Source organism: Manacus candei, unplaced genomic scaffold, assembly GCF_025592945.1.
Source record: "Manacus candei isolate 608988 ecotype Guabito, Panama unplaced genomic scaffold, ASM2559294v1 h1tg000049l, whole genome shotgun sequence".
NCBI lineage: Eukaryota > Metazoa > Chordata > Aves > Passeriformes > Pipridae > Manacus > Manacus candei.
In genome coordinates, this window is record NW_026138097.1 from 15,565,808 (window position 1) to 15,586,065 (window position 20,258).

Below are 20,258 nucleotides of genomic sequence, written 5' to 3' on the forward strand. Positions count from 1 at the left end.
TGAATCTTCCTCACACTGCCTTTCCATAACCTTCCACTGATTTTTTTTTTCCAAGTTGTTATGAGAAATATATTGTTTTAAAAGGAAAACCAGAAGGGGAGAAATGTCAGAGGGGGAAGACCTGAAACAGGTTCAACACTTCTGACACTCTTACATCTCCTTCACAGCCAGTGTGCCCTGAAGAAAAATGCAGAATCAATGTCTTTTTCTACCTGCACTTTACTGCTGTGATTTCTTGCTTTTCTTAAGTTCTCAGATCCCAAATTCAGCTAAACAAAGGTTTCTCACATGAAACATTGCATTAAATAACCAAAGCTGTGCTGCAGGCAGTAAGGGCTACACAGCAACATTTGGCCAACATGTAAACAAGCCTATTCCCTTTTAAATATCTGCAATTTGAGCTCTGCAGCATGACAGGTCACGTCCACTCTGCATTCAACTAGTGATACACAGTTTCACTCAACACAGTTCCTTGTGGTTACCAGTGAATGAGAAGCAGTCAGATTTTGTCAGTGAGAATATTAGAGGAGTTTTTCACATCTCCCCCTGCCTTAGTTCTTCCCATACCATCCTTGCTTTCTACATCAAGGAAAAGGACATGTGCCTACTCATTAAAAAAACATCCTGCAATTCGAAATAACTTCTGACAAAATCCTGAAACCACTCCCTCCCTGTCCTGTCCTCAACAAACTCCCATTGTTGTTCTTTTTATCACCACATAAACTCCCACAGCCATTTTTTTATTCCCTGAAAATGAAGAGATAACCAAGTCACCCACAAAGCAACTGGACTCAGTCTCTGAGTGGTGAAAGAAGCAAGTGTGAAGTGTATATAACACGGCCTTTGTTATCAGAGTACCCAGAAAGTTTGGACATAAATATTGTGCGCTGAAGTTTTAATCTGCTTTAACTCTCCTGTCAATTCCCTTGCATCCTACCTTTACAACTATTGCTAGCACAGTTCCTCCAGTCTATTAAATACCAAACCAATGCCATTTACAAAGCTAATGTTTGCTTAAAAAGGTATGCTAAATGTGACAAGAATCTCTGGTGGTGTGGGGGAAATGCCAACACGTAGTACTTCTCCAGCATCAGGATCTACGGCCCTCCTCCAGCTCACTTGGCAGCACCTACTCTATGATGCAAAGCTTTCATCTTCAGTGAAAACAAAAACACACACAACCACCAAAACCACTGGGGGAAGAAGGGTATTAAAGGGTTAGAACAGTCACCTGAAGAAGTTGCAGGCTACTGAAATAAACTCACTTTTAGAGGTGATGAAAATGCCTTGCGTGAAAGCGAGCAGTGTTTCTGGCATGCTCCTCCTGGTACATCAGCATACAAACAGTGAAGGCTTGGAAGCAATGCTCCTGCACCATCAGGAGCATCACTGGCTGTTCTGCAGAGGCACACAGACCCTCACACCTCAGGGCATCTTGAGGCATTTCCAGGCCAGTGTGCCCGGCCTTCTATGGCCCAGCAACCCAATGCAGTAGGTGTATCCCCTTGTGTGTGATGAGGCAGGCACAGCTACCACCCCTGAGAGCACCACAGAATTACTGGGAGAGCTGGCTCCTGCTACTGTATCCCCAAGATCTGGGCAGAGCAGGAGCCAGTGATCCTTGGCGAGCAGCCAGACGTCCTGCAGACGGGTAAGGTGTGACTCATCAACCTTGCAGCACTCCCTCACCTCCATTGGCTGTGCAACGTGCTGATTTTAAGCACTAGTTTATTTAGGTCTACCATCAAAAGCTGCACTTCAGAGTTAATCTTTCTGAGCAGACACCCGTGTGAAAGTCCTCCACAGTACACCTGTATCAACTGCTATGCCTCAGGACAGTAAAAATTTGCAATTTAAAAATGGTGTTTTCCATGCAAAGGGAACTGCCTCCCCTCCCCCCAAGCAAAAGTAATGTATCTCACTCTTTTATAAAGCATAGAATGAAACACTCCTCTGTATTTTTCTCTTTCTTCCTTAGTCTTCTTTTCTTTTCCTTGCTGTGGGTGAAGAAGCAACAAGTAAAAAGAGAAGCTGGGAAAAGGATTAAGCTCTTTTTCCATTCGGTCAAAAAGAAACACCTGGCTGAAAGTGGAAACATAGATAAATTATGCCTGGCATTTCAAGATGCAGGCTCTTCAGGGCATATAAATGCACCGCGCCCTGGCTCAGCACTTTGCCCTGGTGGCACAGCTTACAGAATCACAGAGGACCTGGAGCATGGGAGGGACCTGTGGATGCCATGTCTTTCTCTGTGGTCCAGGCACACCTGTACAGGCAGCTGCAGTTTGGAGAGTTGGAATAAAAACAACTTGAGAAAAGCCCTCCCTGAGAGATGTGGAGCAGCCCCTCTAGGCAGGCTCCCCAGGCAAGCTAGTGACCTGGTGGGCTCCAGTCACCACACCGGCACCTGGTGCCCATGTTGCTTGCCAAAGACAAGTGAGGTCTTTGTAAAGCTGCTCCTGATGCTGAGGGGTGTCACCATGCCACCAGTTCAGGAGATCTCTCAGGCTCTGCAGACCTCACTTGGGCTTGCTACAGATGCAAGCTATTTAAAATACACACCTCGTTTGCCAAAGTGTCTGCACATTTTTTTTCTGTCCGTGTTTTTGCTGAGTTCCTTCCCCTCACCTCAAGTAGGAAGGGAGTCTGAATTTCTCACAAATGACGACTTGAGCTTTGAACACAATTAGCAGTGCAGATGCAGACAGAGATCCATAGCACCTCCAAGAAAAACTCTGCAGGTACTAAGTGTCAAAACCTAACTAGTTAAGGCAAGCATCATGCTGCATTGAATAAGGCTTGTGTTAAATTTAGAATGGAGTAAGCTGACATGCCTAACAGTGCATTAACTGGAAGCATTAGCTTTTTTTAAGGAAGTCTAACCATTAATTTCTCTATTTTGTCATCAATACTATTTCCCATCTTTAGGTAGTGTCAATGCCTACTGTATTTTTAAACCTAAACCCACGGTCTAAGAAGGATAAGAGAAAGGAATCCTAGGTGACATGAACATTTCTTCATCTTGCTTAAATTGCTTTAAAAAAAAGTTAAAGTCTGAAAAGTCTAGGATATCAAATAAGCATCTGAAACATATGGTAATATTTTGCTCATGATGAACTTAAAAAAAACCAAACCAAAACAACAAAAACCCCTCCATCTCCTTAAAATTTCATAAGTCTGTTCATGTGCAGTGCCAAGTCAAATACGGATGGCACGGCTGCAGAGAACAGTGATGGGAACAGGTTTTGAGATTGTTCGCAGAACAGGCAGAGCAGTGGCTCAACACCTGTGCAGAGATAAAAGCACTCTACTGGTAAGGTAAGTTTCCAGATGTATCTAATAAAAGCTGCTGTGCTATCATGTGATTGCTAGTCTTGGCCACAGTCTTCCATTTTTCTATAAATATGATTACAGAGTAGGGAGAAAAAAGCTGTTCAGTTCCAAGCACAGAGATTCAATTTTAAGTGAAAAGGAAAAAACTGCTTTTAGCAGCTAAGGCTGCTTGAAAATGAGCTCAATTCTCAATTGCCTTTATGTTTTGAAGTAATTCATACCTGTACACTGCCAATGTAATACCAGGGCTCTGGCTTGCTGGCAGAGGTGCACAAAGCAAGAGGATAAGAAAACACAACTACTAAAACACAAAAGCAGGACCAAAACATAACAGTGCAATGACCAGGCTGCGCTTGAAGCTCAGGCTACATATTACACCAGGCAAGTCTGTTTAATTATTACTACACCAGTGCACTTTTTCTTTTTTTTTTTTTTCAAATGCAGACAAGGTCTTTGTGTAAAAACACACTATTAAAAAGCTTTCTACTAAAATAAGTTAGTATTCTTGAAATCTGTAATGCTAATTAGGATATAAAAGCATTTTAACAGGCTTTAAGAAATAGTCTGTGAAGCTTGTTCAAGAGGCAAGCCAGGATTTGCTACACTTTTGACAAGTGGCACCTATGCAAGAAAAGTTTACATTAGCAGTGCCTGTTGCCTTGTATTACACTCTCCTCTGAGATAATTCCAATTTCTCAGCAGAGGAAACAGCTTTTCTTCTTTAAGAAATGGAAAGACATTTTAGAAAGGAAATGCAGAGCCACAGTTTAAGCAAAATGAATCAGTCTTGATTTTGATTAGGAGTAATGCAGACAAACATTCAATCTTTCTAAATTTTATATTTCAGTAATCAAGATACAAATGCCAAATATTTATATCCATCATTATGTTACCAAGAAATTAAACAAACGCTATGCTCTGCACTGCTTGAGACTGGCGGTGGGAAAGCGAAAGTGACATTTACTATTCTTCTACTTACACTTCCGAAACCACACAAGAGCAGACTAAACCCTGAAGTTTTCACCCATGCGGCTCACTAAGACAAAGTTGTTCATGTTGTGGATGAGAACAAAGAAAAACAGTGTGAATTTCTAGGTCTTATCTAAAATAAAAAGCTTGATATCACTTTGTTCCTTTCCTGTTTGTCCTCTTTAGCAACTTTCACAAACAGAAGCAAAGAAAACAAAACAAGAATGGAACATATCCTGAGACAGAAGTCATTAATATATAATTAAGTTATGAAGCTAACTCCTCCCACTGAAATCCCTAGTATATACTGTATGTATTTCTGTCTTTGTCATTATTATTCTCCTTTCTGTCTTACTTTATTTGCAGAATTGGCTCTCATGAGCAAAGAAAATCCTGTGCCTAGGACCTCAAAGTAATACGACTGGGCAGAAGAGAAAGATCAGTGATTCCCTGCTGTTGACTCATGCCTGCATCAGGGAGAGCAGGCTCCCAGACTCTGCACTGGCAATGTCTGCTGCAGGGAAGGCTGACAAGCAGGAGGAGATGAAGAAAGGATGGTTTTGAACACAACGATTTTCACCACCTATGAAAGAAAAACTAGCAGGTTATAAACATATCCCCCTTCAGGAGAGGATTCCTTTGCTTCTCTTTTGCTTCTTTTGGGGCAAGGCAAAGGGAGAGAGATGAGAAAGAGCAAATTGGTCTCTGCTCCTGTGCAACCCCACCCAGGTCCAGCTACTCATCTCCTTTTGGATAAAAAAACCCCCCTTCCTGGCCTCCACACCCAGGGCCCTGGGAAATAACATCCAACAGCTGCACTAATCTCTCCCACTTGCTGTAGATGAGTGACAGAAAAGCAGCAGTGCTGCGAACTCGCTCCTGCCTCCCTCCCCAGGGACCCCTGTGGGTCCTCCTACTGTCCTGCCATGACCGTTCCTGCCTCCTTCCCCGCAGGATCGTGTCTGACCCCGAAGGACCTGCTGCTCTCCCATCTCGACCTCGCCCAATGCTATGGGTCTGTGCTGAAACCGCAAGAGGCACAGCAGCATCAGGAGCCAACTCCCTGCCAGGCGCGACAGGACAGAGAGGCTCCCCTCCCTCTCCCCTGTGCGTAAGGGCCTGGACTCAGCTCACTAACAAGTTCAGTGCGCGCTGCTTCACATACACAGCAAAGGTGGGGCTTTTTTTTTGACTTCTCCCCCCTTCCACCTCCCCACTGGCTGTCTGACTTTGTTACCAATGTGTCCTGTCGCTCTTTTTAACCCTCTCCCCCCCAAAGAAGCCACCCTTGGGTGCAGCAAAGGCTGAAACCCCTGCACCAACCCTTCTATTAATAGAGGGATGCACAATGTTATGTTCATTCCTACAGCTGCGCTGTGGTCCAGGCAAGAAAAGTATCATGTTGGAGCCAGAACAGCCCCAATATAAACCAGGGTGATGCTGTACTTCAGAAATTTGTCAGCATGCTGCAAAGCCAGCGTCCCTACCAGTGCATCATGACTCCCACAGTCAGAGTAACTTGAGTGAAATTAACTGCTGTGAAGTTTAATAAAAAGGTATAAGCCATCCTGTGTCATGTTTTAACTTTCTTTGTGTGTGAGCAAAGAAAAAAATCAGGAGAAAAGATTTCACTTCTTCCCAACACTAACGAACTGCATTTACCAGCGACACTTCAACAGTGCCAGATTTAAACATCTCTGCCCCATTGGAATGGTAGCTTACTCTACCATTTACTTCAACAGAATTAACATGCAACTAATTAAAAATAAAGGGGAAATTGGAGATGGCCTGCAGACATTTGCACAAAGCAGTCATTTTCTCATAATGACTTTTTTACTTAATAAAGGTCAAAGTTTTAAAAACCAGAAGTCTCAACAAATTGGCAGGAGAGAAAGAGGTGAAGATCAACTCAAACAAAAATGAAAAGTTTAACAGTTAGGGCAAGCATACCTGAGGAAAAAAACCAACCCTCTGACCAGTACAGTCCTCTACAACTACCAATATTGGAAGCTGCACAGCATTCAGAATAACAGTCACTATTTGTGCAAACAAACTCAAATGAACCTTCTGGTATTCTTTCAGGGTAAGAAATGGAAAGCTCTTCCTACCTTCTAACACCTTTCAAATATGGAAGCAAAGTACTTGTGCTATTTTAAAATTAACAGTAAGAGTTAAAAAAAAAATCTACGTGTCTACCATGTTAAAAAACAACACAATTTTTCATAAGTAACATAAAGAGAAATCCCACAACCACACACTGATCGCAACAGGGCTCACAAATAGGTGCAGCTGAATCTGGACTGCACACCCTTGCCCTTACCTGTATTTGCAGGTAAGATATGCTCAGCATGCAGACATGACTGTGAACACACTTTGAGAGAGCCTGTGTATAAACAAATCCTGTTACTTAGGATCAGGCAGGTGTGTTAATAAGCTATTTTGGCTCAGCCCTTTTTCTCTCCTGTATGCCCTTTTACAAACAGCTTTCCTCTACAGTCAGCTTTGCATTTACCCACTTTCTATTCTTGCAGCTGAGCTAAGATATTCAACACCATGTGACACACCACACAGTTTCACATGAGAGCATCACTCCCTGCGTCCATTCACTATCTGATATTTTTATCCGGCTGCTCTGGATTCCCAGTCTCCTCACACAATGAGCTCCCTGAAGTGAGCTGACCACTTCTAGGCCAGGCTTGGACTCGCGCTGCTCTTCAGATGTTTCCCATTTCTCTTTTCTGAACAGAAACTTTAGAAAGCACTTCAAGTGCAGTTCTGCTCTGCTTTTGCAAGCCAGCACACAGACAGATGCTCAAGCCACTGATTCTACTTCTCCATTAGCTCAGTAAAAGGATGCATTCACCAGCTTGCTTGCATACCCTCTCCTCTGCCTTACTGAGTTGCATTGTACCACAGCATATTTTTGGTCATAGCATTTACTAGAGCTGGATTTCATCGTCATCAGCTGTCTCATGGAACTGCTCCTGCACTGAAAATACTGCCAACAAGAGATTAGTTCTAGTTCCTATTAGCAAGATACTGTAAAACTGCTTGAGAGATGAGCAGAACAGGAGAGTCAGCCTAATCAGCAATGCCACACAACTGACCCTTGTCTCCATCCTTGGCTGTAACAAGTTTTGTAGCATTGACTCTTGTTAGTACTCAGTAACTCCAGTGCAGTTCCCACCCAAACTATCCTTGCTGGTATAATCTCAACAATGACTCAGAATGGAAGAACTGGGGCCAAAGTTTAGTATGCCAAAACCAGAGGTCAAGGAGGTCCATGAACATGTCCATGCTAGAGTGCTCTCCATCTCTCTCAGCAACTGTGTAGGATACAAGCTCAGAATTATTCAGCCTCATTAAAAGAGCACAGCTTTTCTTATTTTGAAGTGCTAACAAGGAATGAGGCTATGTGCACACCAACAGTTGTGACAGACAGAAAAGCAGTATATAATCTCACAATGCTGAATGCAGATGACTCATCATTCATGCTTCAAGTTGCTTCCAGTAACAGTAGTGTCAACTATCAGGAAAAAACTTCCTCTCCCCATCCTGAACCTGTAGTTTTGTCTTATAATAATATAAATTGCAAACAACATATAGTTTTCAAACAACTTCACTCGGGTAAATTTGCAATGTCACTATCACCCTCCTCCCACAAAAGGCTGGCCACATGCAAAAAGCAATGTGCTTCACAAAAATGAAGCCAGCAGGATTATTGCCTACTAGACAAGGAGAGAAAAGACAGAAACTGAATTCCTAAACTTGTTTAAATAGGCATTAGTAAAAACAGGAATTAAACTTAAGGGTCTTTTTCTTATTGTTGTCTTTTTTTTTTTTCTTTTAACATCCTGTACAATGTACTTCTAGTCAGTCACACTGCTGGCTCTGTAAACAACTTAATCTTGTGCTAATCTTTTCTACTGGTGCTAATGATTGAAATCATCTCCATGCAGTTTAAATTTACATTCAATTCTTTTCTTGGCTATTTTCTCTCCCTAGAACCAATGTGCAGAACAGCCCTGAAGAACGGTAACTGGGCAATAAACATTCAATATTCTAAGTAGCTAGAATAATTTTCACTCAAAACCCACTTCCTTTTGTCTTGACATAAATGGGCCTGCTCATGTGCATTGGCTAAAATGATTTAAGATTGGAACCTAGGTCCAGGTGCCTGGCAGCATCTCACCACCTGCCACCATACACTAAAGAATGCAGATGTGCTGGCAAAGAGGGAAACTGGGTGACCAGCCCAACTTAACTGCAAGCTGCATGTGAGATCTCGTGAAACGATTTTCCCAGAGAGTCCAGCAGACCATTCCTAGGGCATTTAAGTTGTCCCCTCCATCTAGGTGAAGCCAGGTAACACCAAGACACAATGACAGCATTTTCCACCTGTGTTTTCAGAAACAAGAGCTCACAGCGGTTACTCTGGTAAAACTAGAGGCAGACAACCGCAGATACCAATGGTCAGAGTGTCCCGACACTTTCTCTTCCAGGGCCTGAGCTCTTCTGTTGCTGTGCCCATTACTGATCTGGCTGTTCAAAGCCATAACTTTCCATGGCAGTGTTCAACCTCTAGACAATTTGACTTAATAATTTTCATGAAACTTAGGTAGGCTTTTTTGAAGAACAAGGTGGGCTGTGGATGGTTTTTGGTTTTCTTTGTTCGGAGGTTTTACAGGAGCACATTACCCTGGGGGAAGACAGCTACTTTTGCTGTCCTTGTAAAAATATGCCTGGGATTTGGCAAGTTATAAACCTTAATATATTATATCACTGTTTGGATAGGCTTTGTAAAAGGTCAAAAAACTTAATCTACCCTGAATCCATTCATGGCAAAAGGGATCCACTGGTTCTGGTCACCAGATCAGCTCAGTGACTTAGGCAGGCAGTGTCTTTCACACTGCAACGTCTATTTCTCGTCTCCTATAAAAATGTAGCAAAAAGAAATCCTGTAACTGAAGGCAAAGCCACGCTGAACCAACTGTGATCAGAAAGTCGCCATAATGTTCATTAAGAGCCAGACTTTTACCATATTCAAACTGCACAACTATCCTTGCTAAGAACTGAAGTTTAAACATGAACATCCTTTCTAAGAAAGGAGGTAACTGCAACACTACCAACATCTCCCCCCTGCTCTCCTCAGGGAAGATACACAGGCATGAGAGGCAGCATAAATGTCTCCTTGCTGCTGTGAGGAAGTAAAAATTAAAAAAACTGTACAAAACCTCCAGGAGGAGAAGGAGAGGAAATGTAAAGGGTATGCTCTGGTTACACCAAAACCCAACTGAGGAATTTTATAGTGCACGTACTCTTTTTAAAAAAGCCACAGGTTTTACTTTAAGCCTGTTCCGTTGTACTTGCCAAAGGAAAGAGGAGAAACCTAACATAGCACCTGGAGAGGTTTCTCTCCAGAAAACCCTCATGTCTCCTTTGCTTGCACTGCTGATGTGCTCAGAGCTGCCTGTCAGGTGACCTGTACAAGCACATCACCACGTTTGACGGCCACAAAAGCTTCCAGGGAAGTTATCCTGCTCTGCGACGTTTCTCATTTTCACTATTGGCTGCATAGCGTTTCGGCGCTCTGCTATTATATCAACACTCAGATACAAACTCACCAAAATAGAAGGCGTCCTGAGGCCCCAGCTGCAGGGAAATAGACCTCTTCTTTAAACAATCCAAGGTAGAGAGGCCAAGGAGGTCAGAAAGCACCCCCGGGCCACCTCCTACTGCTAACGGGGACTGCAGACAATCTTGCTGGGGCCAGCTCATGTCACTAATTAGGGTGCAGGTCCCAGAGCTTCAAAGGGACAGAGAGTGACCAGTGGGTGTAATGCCATGAAGGAGATGCAGTGCCACAACCCATTGTCAGTGGGACAAAGAGCCCTATTATTGCTCCCAAGAGCAGGGCAGTTCTTACAGTAATTAGGAGACAAAGATGCACGATTTAGGATTTTACATAATCAAGAGATACTCTCCCAAGCGGGAGCCCCTCTCACACAATCAGTGGATTAAGTATTGTTTATTCTGCTGCAAGTAAACAATGAGGTGCTCCCTGCTCGAGGTTTTACATGAAAAAGCAGTACCAGGGAAGACAATGCGGAGTGCCTTTTCAACTGACTTTGAACAGCTAACTCTGTGATTTAAAGTTGTTCATTTGACTGTATCTGGAAGGGTATTGGCCCACCCCGTAAATTAGCTGCTCACATACTGATCCCGGGGCTACCAGACAGCCGTACCTTTTCTGCTGCATAGCAGGAGGGGGGCCGGGACAGACAGACTCAGACAGCTCTGGGGGCAAGAGGCTCTATTTACACAACAGCACTATAATGGCAGGATTAAAGGACCACAAGAAAGCCAGGCAGAAGCTCCTGCCCACCGGGGCACTTGGCCGCTGCTGAGGAAGCATCCCTGAAGGGAGGCTGGTACCACCATCTAGGCAGTGCACGCTGTTGCACTGCTTCAGAGCCGGTCTGCACTCATTTTCATAGTAACTACCGGGGGGAGCAAAGAGGAATCGAATGTCTGCCCTGTGCCCTTATAATGAGAAGCACGGCTAGGCAAATTGAGCATCACTTATTTTTGGTCATGACAAAACAGTCTGTACTGGGCTACCTATTGCAGTAGCTCCAAACCAACCACCAAATCCCAGAGCATCTGGCTCTGGGATACACATCTGATACCTGCTTCACAGGTCCCGATCAAGTGACTCTACTTTTACAATATGGGCAATAAAAAGAGACTGAGGGTGTTATGCTCCCTGCCCTTTGCTCATAACACAGTTACTATGCTTTTTTGTTCGTTTGAACTTTAATGAGAGTTCTTTCCCCTTGTCTTCTACAATAAGGCAACAACAGGACTTGATGAACTCCTTTTAACATTTTGCAGTCTGCTCCCCCACCACAGGCATACCCGTATACATATGCCTCTTGCTCTGATACTCTAGCAAAATATTCTCTTTTCTTCATCTCTTTCACTCAAAAAAGTACCCTTAAGCCTCACCAAAAAGATTTCTATCACATGAACTCTGGACTGAGAACGGCATGCCACATTCTGCTTATCTCGTTGAATCCTACAGCCAGTCTTGCACAACACTGGGAGCCAGGGGATTACAGCCCCTGTCTGCCAAGGATTTTAACCCATTTCCTTTGGGATGAAAGAGTCACCTTAAGAGCAACTCAAACTGCTCTGCTTACAAGAGGATTTTCTGTTAGGTTGGGCCAAGCAGACAGTGTCGTTTGACTTGTCTAGACTAGGACAAAAGGTGTGTTTTAAACCAGATGGGCAGGGTAAGTTGCACTTGAATATTGTAGCTGACCAGGGAGAACCACAGCTTTCTTGTCCTGTCCTATCTCCACTGACTTGTCTTAAACTGCTGAAGTAAATACTTGACAATCCCCCCTTACCACCATCTAGACAATTTCATAAAAACCAGCATCCCAGCACAACCCTTAAATCATGCCCACAGAGCTCAACAATTGTGGCTCTTGATTTAGGGACACATTCTAATCTTTGTTGTTCAACACAATCAAGGGTAGCAAAATCCATATCAGGTGAATATTATCCAAAAGCAAGTCTCCTAATACTAGAGAAAGATGCACAGCCAGTGTGTCCCCCTGCCTTACTGCAGCAGACAGCAAAGCTGCCAAGCTAGAATGGTATCTATTCCCTTATCTTTTATCCATCATTCAAAGCAAGACAATCCACCTCTTCCTCTGTCCATCTTTGTGAAGAAGACATATCTTCACAGAAGCTTCAAAATAAGGGTAATACCAGGATAAAGCTAATATGACAGTCACTTTTCTCTAGAGCATGAAGTGTAAGGCAAAATTTGTCTCAGACTCCATTTTGTGTGGCTTGCAAGAGCTTTTGCCAGAGAACAGAACTGTTTCAGTTTTGATCTATAATGAAAATTTACTTAATTTACCTCAGAAGCAGCAAAGTATATTTAATTAACCAACATTTAACGGACCAAACTTTTCAACTCCTTTCCAATTACTGAATTGCAACACTTACAATGCCTTTAAAAATATGTCACGTGGACTTATCATGGTTTTCTATTTCTATATATATTTCATATATCTGGCTCTACATTTCTCTACGGTAAAAACCAGAAAATAAAAAAGTATCAGGAGTCTCAGGGGCAATTACATGAACCAAAATACAACATCCAAGCACCTTCCCAAACAATTAATAACTAATTTTTCCTTGTTAAGTGAAGTTGATTTAAGCCAAAATCCACATCATTCCCTAACCTCAACAGGCAGAAAAGTATAAAATATTTTATTGAAAGTCTGGAACCAGAAACTCATCTATCTTCATTCCCATGACTCAAAAAAACCCCCTTCGTATCCAGCTGCCTTCTTCTCCCCAAACAGAATAATCTTGTAAGTTAATACCTGAATACTTTTATCAGTTTTTTTTCTCCATGTTTTAGGCATCCTCAGTTTAACTTGCTAACTTGTTAAAATTTTGGACTGTTGGCATTTTACAGTTTTATGTAACAACAGTGATAGGTTTCAAGGGGAGGAAGGGGGCTATAATTTTTTCTGAAATATTTCCAGCTATTAACTAGTAAGATTTCCTGAATATGCAAAATATAACAGAATTAAACTCTACAGCACCCTGGTGACACAGGATGAGGCAAAACATTTAAAAACCTGCTCAAAATCACAAAGACGGGCAGTTAACAGTGCAGGGGGATGAAGGGCTCCTTCCCCTCCCCAGAAGGTTCCCTCAGGCCATCTGATGATGAGAGACACTCTTGGTATTATTTCTTACCTCAATGAATTATCTGGATGTGTTTCCATGTGGGACTCCAGCCCGTACTTGCAAAAAAAATCTTTGAAACACACTGGACAATGATAAACTTCATCGTCAGCCTTCTTATCCCCTTCACCAGAGTGACCATCCTCGACAACCTTCAGAAAAAGGGAAAAAAAACTCACTAGACCAAATTTTAAGGAACAAACCAAACTTACAATCCATTCAAAGTCTTTCTTTAGAAACAAAGTAGCGGTCTTCGGTCCAAACCTTGCTGCAAGCAACCAGAAATCACATTCCACAGCAGAGAGGGTAAGTGACAGAGCCTCTGCACATGTGTAAGAACATGCAGGACAGAAAAGGACACTCAGTAGGAGATAAAGTGTGCAACTGAGTCACAGATATATCAGTTCTGATGAGAAACTGATTTGAACAACTTATAAGCCCCTATGTTTAAATACCACTGAACTAGCATTCCTCCCCCTTCAGAAAGCCAAGGGAGCTGTCAGCCTAAATTATTTATGCCACTGAGATACTTCCAACTGCCAAGTCAAGTGGTTCAGCGAAAAGCAATGAACTTGTGCATGTTTTCTGTAGTTCTCTACTGATTACAGGGAGAAAAGCATGCACAGAACGAGGGATACTGTGCTAAAACGAACTGCTTCTAGCTTGCCATTTAGAGATAGTAAGTGGAAAGAGTCAAGTTTGGCAGACACCATACATGTTGTACAAGTATTTCATAAACAAAACCCTAGTGGAAATGTCTAGCCTTCAAATAAATATTTTCTGGTCGTTCTTGCAACTCCAATAATACAGGATTATGCTACTGTGAAAGGGAAATGCACTGCAGATTTTTTTCCCTCCAGATCAAGACAAAACCAGACTTGCGCTGTTGCTGCTTTTGAAGTAAGCTGTATTTTTTAAAAAGTTTAAATCACCATCCTGCAAGATTACTAAGAATTAAATGTGAAGAAAAAAAAAGCTACGGGAAAAGCTGCAGCAGCAAAAGAATAGTTCATCCTCTTGTCATCCAACATCAATTTTTTGTAAATCATAAGCAAATCCAAAAATTTAAACAATAAAGAATTTGAAAAATTGAATTATTTCAATCTCAGACAACCGTGTTGGTTAAACAGGACAAGCATGGCAACTCATATTCAGGGCTGTAACACGACCACATTTTAATATTTCTATGCTGACTGCACGAACTCAACAGCAGACAGTCAAGGAGGTAGCCAGAAACATCTTTTACTTCATGCCCCATAAAGAACCTTTTTTGCAGGTGTTCTCTCCTCTCTGTCCAAATCAGCATCGTGACTAAACTTCCGTTTTGAAGGTAATCGCCTGCGCCTCAGCGGCGAGGGGGGAGTTGTGCTCACTGTGCTGTTCGGATCCTTCTCGTGAATCTTCATGTGCCTGAGCAGGAGGGGGAAGAAGACACTGTCAGCAGGCAAATCAGGGCAGAAAGTCCACGTAAATTTTAATGCCAACACCATTTCTAAGGTTTTCCTTTAAAGGATATTATCAGAGATTCCGTAAACCAGACTGAACTTTAGAAAAACAACTGGGGTATGATCCAGCCCAGGCCCTTTGCAGTGCCTGGGACTGCATGGAGCTGCAGCAGGGAGACCAGAAGCTCTCCTCCATGTCCCGACCCACAGCACAGCACTTGCCCTGCTACCATCTAACTCCATGAGCACTGTACCTGTTCCCCATCATCCAAGAAGCCCCAATCCCGCCTAATACTGCACAGCAATCTACACATCCAGCCTCCCAGTCTTGTGGCCATCTAGTAAGTGAAAGCCTGCAGCTTAGCATTCACTTCTCTCAGTGCAACAAAAGCACCCCATCTTCAGTGGTTCTTCGTTTAGAGTTTGAGACAGTACCTCAAATCGATCTGTACATTCCAGTGTCAGAGCAACACTCAGATGTATTTGTTTCCTTCTCATCCTTAACACAATAGTGCACCCCAATATTGAATTTCAACTGCAGCTTTCAAGTCAAGATATATCTGGTCACAGTGGTAAACAGCAACAGGTATAACTTGTGAAACTCCATACTTCCAAGGCATGTTCACAAACCTGCTTTCCCAGGAAAACAACTATTTCTTGTCACAAAGACATGGGGAAAAGGAGAGGGGCAAAATGACTCAAGAAGCAATCTCATGAATATCTGTGTACCTGACCCAATTACCTATTGGTTTTCCATATTTGCAACCTGAGGAAGATACTGCCATCTAGTTCCCTTCAAGTTAGATGAAAGGTATTACTTCCATGCTTCTTTTTCTGAGAACTCAAAGCTCAAATTGTACATTTTTTTTAAATATAGAGCCTTTAGCCTCACTTCGATTTGGAAAAAAAAAAATCAAACTTATGCTCCTAGATACAATGGAAAATTTTTGCTTCTAATAGCTAGATATTGCAGTGCAGGACAGAGTTGGCCATTTGTTCATATGAGTGACTTCAAAAAAACAGAAGGGAGACAATGTTAATGGCATTTGGGCACATCTTTCAGAAAAGTCACATCCACAACTCGGCTCAGGACTGTACCATTTAACATGACTGCGCACTATCATGTTCCAACACGAGAGAATGTTGTAACCTAGACGAGTCTTGCATGTCCTCATAACTGCCTGGGTGTTATGACATTAAATCCGTTTTAGCTTTGGATGCCAAGATAACACTCAGGACCAAACTGACCTGAGGACAAGAGGGTATGGTCTTAAGCTCTGCCAGGGGAGATATTAGGAAGAAATTCTACAGAGAGGGTAATCAGGCATTGGAATGGGCTGCCCAGGGAACTGGTGGATTCTCCGTCCCTGGAGGTTCTTAAGATGAGACTGGATGTGGCACTTAGTGCCATGGTCTAGTAACCACGGTGGTAGTGGATCAAGGGTAGGACTTGATGATCTCAGAGGTCCCTTCCAACCCGGATGATTCTGATTCTATGACCCACAAGCAGACTCCACTGGAGCTGCTGGGAAGACTGTCTCATCACAAAATGTTTTTTTTAATGTTTCCTTTCACAACCTCTGAACCTTTTAAAAAAAACAAAGAAGGCATCTAAATTACCGTCTCAAACTACAGCCAGGCTTCTGAGGGTGTTATGAGGGAACAGCCTCAAGCAAAAGCACCACACATACCAGAACCGATGCAAGACTAAAATGGCTGTTCAGCTACTGCCTTCTTTCAGCACCCGTCAAACACATGAGGAAAAAAACACATGGTTTCCCCAGATCCCCAGCAACCTGCACTGGTCATACAAACGGTGGACAGACACTGGTGACACCTCTCAGTCACATCTATGTGCAGATATGCCCAGCAGACTGGACAAAGAATCACAGAAATGCTGCTGAATTTGTCTGACCTCTTTCCCTGCTGATCGCCCAACTGGGAGCAGAAGGAAGGATGAAGCTCTGAGAGTTTTGCTCTCTCCAGGTTTGACAGAACCCAGAGAGAAGCTGAAGTGCTGAGACAGCCTCCAGAGTGCTGTGCACTCCCCTGCCTCAGCCCTCTGGTAGCCCTGGCACCACAAGCACAAAGCAACTGATTAATCCACATGAATGCAGTGCTACCGGGTCTCACAAAATCTGCAGGGAAGGCATCTATAGGTACTGTACTACCTAATTTATTTTTTTTGGTTGTTCGTTTTTCCCTGGTGGCACCGATCTAACTTCTCATACTATCTAGAGCTTCTCTTATGGGTGATAACAGCACGAGCAGCAGTTTTCTCTATTCACACAAAAATAAGGGAGAAGAAACCAGTTATTTGTTCAAAGGGTTTCTGTCCACAATTACTGAAGATGTAACTTAAAAAGCACCTGGGAACATGAAAACATAGCATTCAATTACACAGGCAAAGTTGAATCTGAAAGATGGTTCATTGGTCTGTGTTTTTATTATTTCTTTCGGGTAAAGACTGCTTTCCAGTTTCAGTGATCTCTTGAAAGCAAGACAAAGGCTTTTGCATGTGCCTCTCTGTCCCCCCACCCTAGACACACCCACATGGTCTGATTGCTTAACCCTCTGGCACCTTGGCTGATGCACAGCTAGTACTACTCGGCCAGTTACTTTTCAGATAGCTAGAGAGCCAAATCGGTCAAGCTAAATTACATTCATCCAGTAAACAAACAACAAAAAGCCTGCTATGCATTAAACGTGGGATTTTTTCTTCCTATTTTCTTTTAAGGTCTCTTTTCAGCCATTAACAAGTATGCACAACTCCTATTTAGCAGCTACTCATGTAAAACAGCCCTTCCTTAAGGCTATGTTCTTTCCTCCTGCTGTTTGTCCACCTGTTGAACTCTGCTTATTTTGATGGAACTGCTCCTACTTGAGAGGGGTCTGATGGCACATCCACAGCATACCAACAGGAAAAACTTTTGAGATCTCCAGGTTAGTGCCAGTCCAATCTGGCACCTCTGCCTGGCATGACCTAATGCATGCAAACACACTGGCTCCTGCAAGTCCCAAAAACAGTTCAGCTGTGTTTGCAATATAAAGTATGCCAGTAAGGCAGGGTTCGCTAACGGGTGCAGCACCACAGTAATGGGGCTTTGCTATGTCTGGTGTCCCTCACTGGCTCCCCCCAGCTTGCAGTTCTCCTTCCTGCAACGTGTGCGCTTTTGCCATGCCCTAAAAGCCAGAGCAGAATCTGTACCCACAGCAAGGAATGTGGTAATCCCTTCATGTTTTAGTTTTGCATATTTGAAAGGAAACAGCCTGAGCTATAAAGCTATAAACAGGAAGACACCCTGACTGCACCTTTGACTTTTACTGTATAGGTCAAACATCACAGCCACTGTGATAATTCTCTGCATGTGATCATTAGGGAAAAAAAGAAAAATCTAAAACCAAAGCAGCAGGTTCCAGAGTTCTCAAAGAAATTCACAACCTGCCTGCATTACAGCCAGCAGGTTGTTCCTTTGGCAGGTTAAGCAAGTTTCACTACATCAAGTTAAGGGTGGAGAGGAAAAAGATTACTAGAGCTACAGCCCAAGATAAGCGGGAAGATAAAGCCAAGAAGTACAAAGGATAGACACAATCTTCATCTCTCTCTTTTACTTTGCAACATGGATGTCATTCTGCCTCGAGAAAACATTTATCACCCAATATGGGTGAACTGCAGAAGATGCCAAGTCACATTCACATCCACAACCTTTCTTTTAAATACTCCCTTCACCAAGACTACTTCTACTTAAAAAGCTTCCTAGCCATAATTAAGGGGGGGGGAAGTATTTGTATTGCCTTATCCTCCTTTAGAAGAGTTTGCCTTGATTAGATCTTACATGTAACACTGGAAATGTTCGACCTCACTTTAGCCTGCCAAGATACAAGAAGAACAGGAACAAAGCTGTGCTTAGAAGTTATTTTCCCATTGTGACTATAACAACATATTTTGGCCTGACAACACTGGCATACTTTGAATGCGAAAGACAGGCTCATAAGTCAGCCTGGCTTTCAGCATCTTACAATGATAAAGGAAAATGATAGGACATTCATCAGTTCTAAAAAATAAAGATAAACACTCAACACTTTAAGTGAGAATGTAGTTCAAAAAAAGAAGGGCAAAATAAGGACACGCACAGAAATGCTCATATTCATCTGCAGATGCAAGTTACAGTAACATGTGCCAGCAGCTCAGAAGTGACCACTACTGCAGCTCAGAAGACAGCCAGAGCCACAGCAGATGAAACTTGGCTCTTTTTTTCCAATTTAAATCAATGAACTGTGGCTCTGAGCCATCCTACAAAGCAACTCAAGCACAGCAGACAAGCTCAGGAAGGTACAGAGCCCTGAAATCTGTACTTCATATAGTGGTTATTAGTCTCCCCAGCATGCAAGTACATATGCACTTGGGACAGTATCGAGGGTAGAACACTAAAATGCAACCATGATACACAGGATGACAGGAAGGAGACAAAAAATTGAGCTTAATATTAGGGAGGACTCCTTTGCACTAAGTGCTAGCTAGCCTTGATTAACCTCAGAGAAGGTGGTGGAGCTCTATTTAAAATAAGGACAGAGAACCAGAAAAATCTGAAATCAATAATCCCAAAATGGAAATTAAGTCTTTTCCAAACATGTCTGATCCACCTCTGAATAAACTCTAAATGTTTAAGAACTGCTATGCAAAAAAAAGGAAATAACTTGCTACACACTTTGCTTTTCGCAGCACAGCTGTACATGAAAAAGCTCTTCTTGTAATCTCTTCTCTCCCTATTGAACAAGGAATTTCACAGGTGAGCCAAGAGGATCCAACTGTGCTAGGTCTGTGTGCCAGTCAGCCCTACCAACAAAATCACATTTTTTCAAGTGCTTGACTGCCTTTCATTCCATCCTCCCCCTGAGAATCACCTTCCACTTCCTCTTCTCTGCTACAACTTTCCTCTCCCTTCTCAGGGTCACATGAGCAGAATGATTAAGATGATACTACAAAAGAATTTCCCCAGCTTCTTTTCTCTTTTTTTTTCCTTTTTTAAGACAAACGGGCAGAAAAAGTTTCCAACCCCACACTGTAATGCAGAGCATGATTTCAGAAGGGTGACTATTGGCCCAGAACAGCAGCAAGGAAATACTTTGCTACTTTACATTAAAGATGAGACTTCTGTAATAATAAGTAAATGCAGAACTCAAGTGCCTTACTCCTTCTTCTCCTTGTGGATGATGTTGGATCAGTGTCTGTGGGAAGTGACTCATGTGGAGGGCAGGGGTAGCATGTGTCCTGCTGAAGTGACATATAGCTCCTGCTGGTCACATCCCAGTCTTTACCGCATCTCCAGAAAGGGCTGATGTATTTTCTTAATGTCAAAGGGATTTGCATGTTGATCGTGTAAGCTTTCTGGAGGTCTCGAAACAGGGCAGCCTACAGCTTCAATGCCAAAACCAGAACGTGGGCAGGTTTTGACTGGCTGGCTCAAGGCTAGAATGAGCAGCCAAAGAATCCTGAAGGAGGCAATTGCAAGATGCAGCTGCTCCCAGCTCCGGGTCCCACTGAATTATGAACAAAACCAGGAGCTCCTGCTTTGCATGCAGATAACCCGATCAGCGCCACTTTGGTTCTCGAAGAGGAAGCATCCCTCAGCATGCGTGGGAATCCCTCACGTCTTAATTCTGGGAAGAGAAAAGCACACCGTGGCTGCACCCTGAGTTTCCATGGCTCCTGATATGCTTCACATCCCTAAGAAA

At 42.9% G+C, this 20,258-nt stretch overlaps 1 protein-coding gene across 6 annotated transcripts in view; it reads right to left on the minus strand.

Annotated features, from left to right (window-relative positions):
* RREB1 (ras responsive element binding protein 1) overlaps nucleotides 1–20,258 on the minus strand; it is a 124,928-nt gene that overhangs the window by 26,574 nt on the left and 78,096 nt on the right. For all 6 annotated transcript variants that reach the window (XM_051799060.1, XM_051799059.1, XM_051799061.1 and 3 more), the window contains 2 exons: nucleotides 14,343–14,487; nucleotides 13,090–13,229 (listed from right to left, as the gene is read on the minus strand). In XM_051799060.1, coding sequence (XP_051655020.1) covers nucleotides 13,090–13,229; nucleotides 14,343–14,487 — 285 coding nt within the window. The remainder of the gene's footprint in view (nucleotides 1–13,089; nucleotides 13,230–14,342; nucleotides 14,488–20,258) is intronic.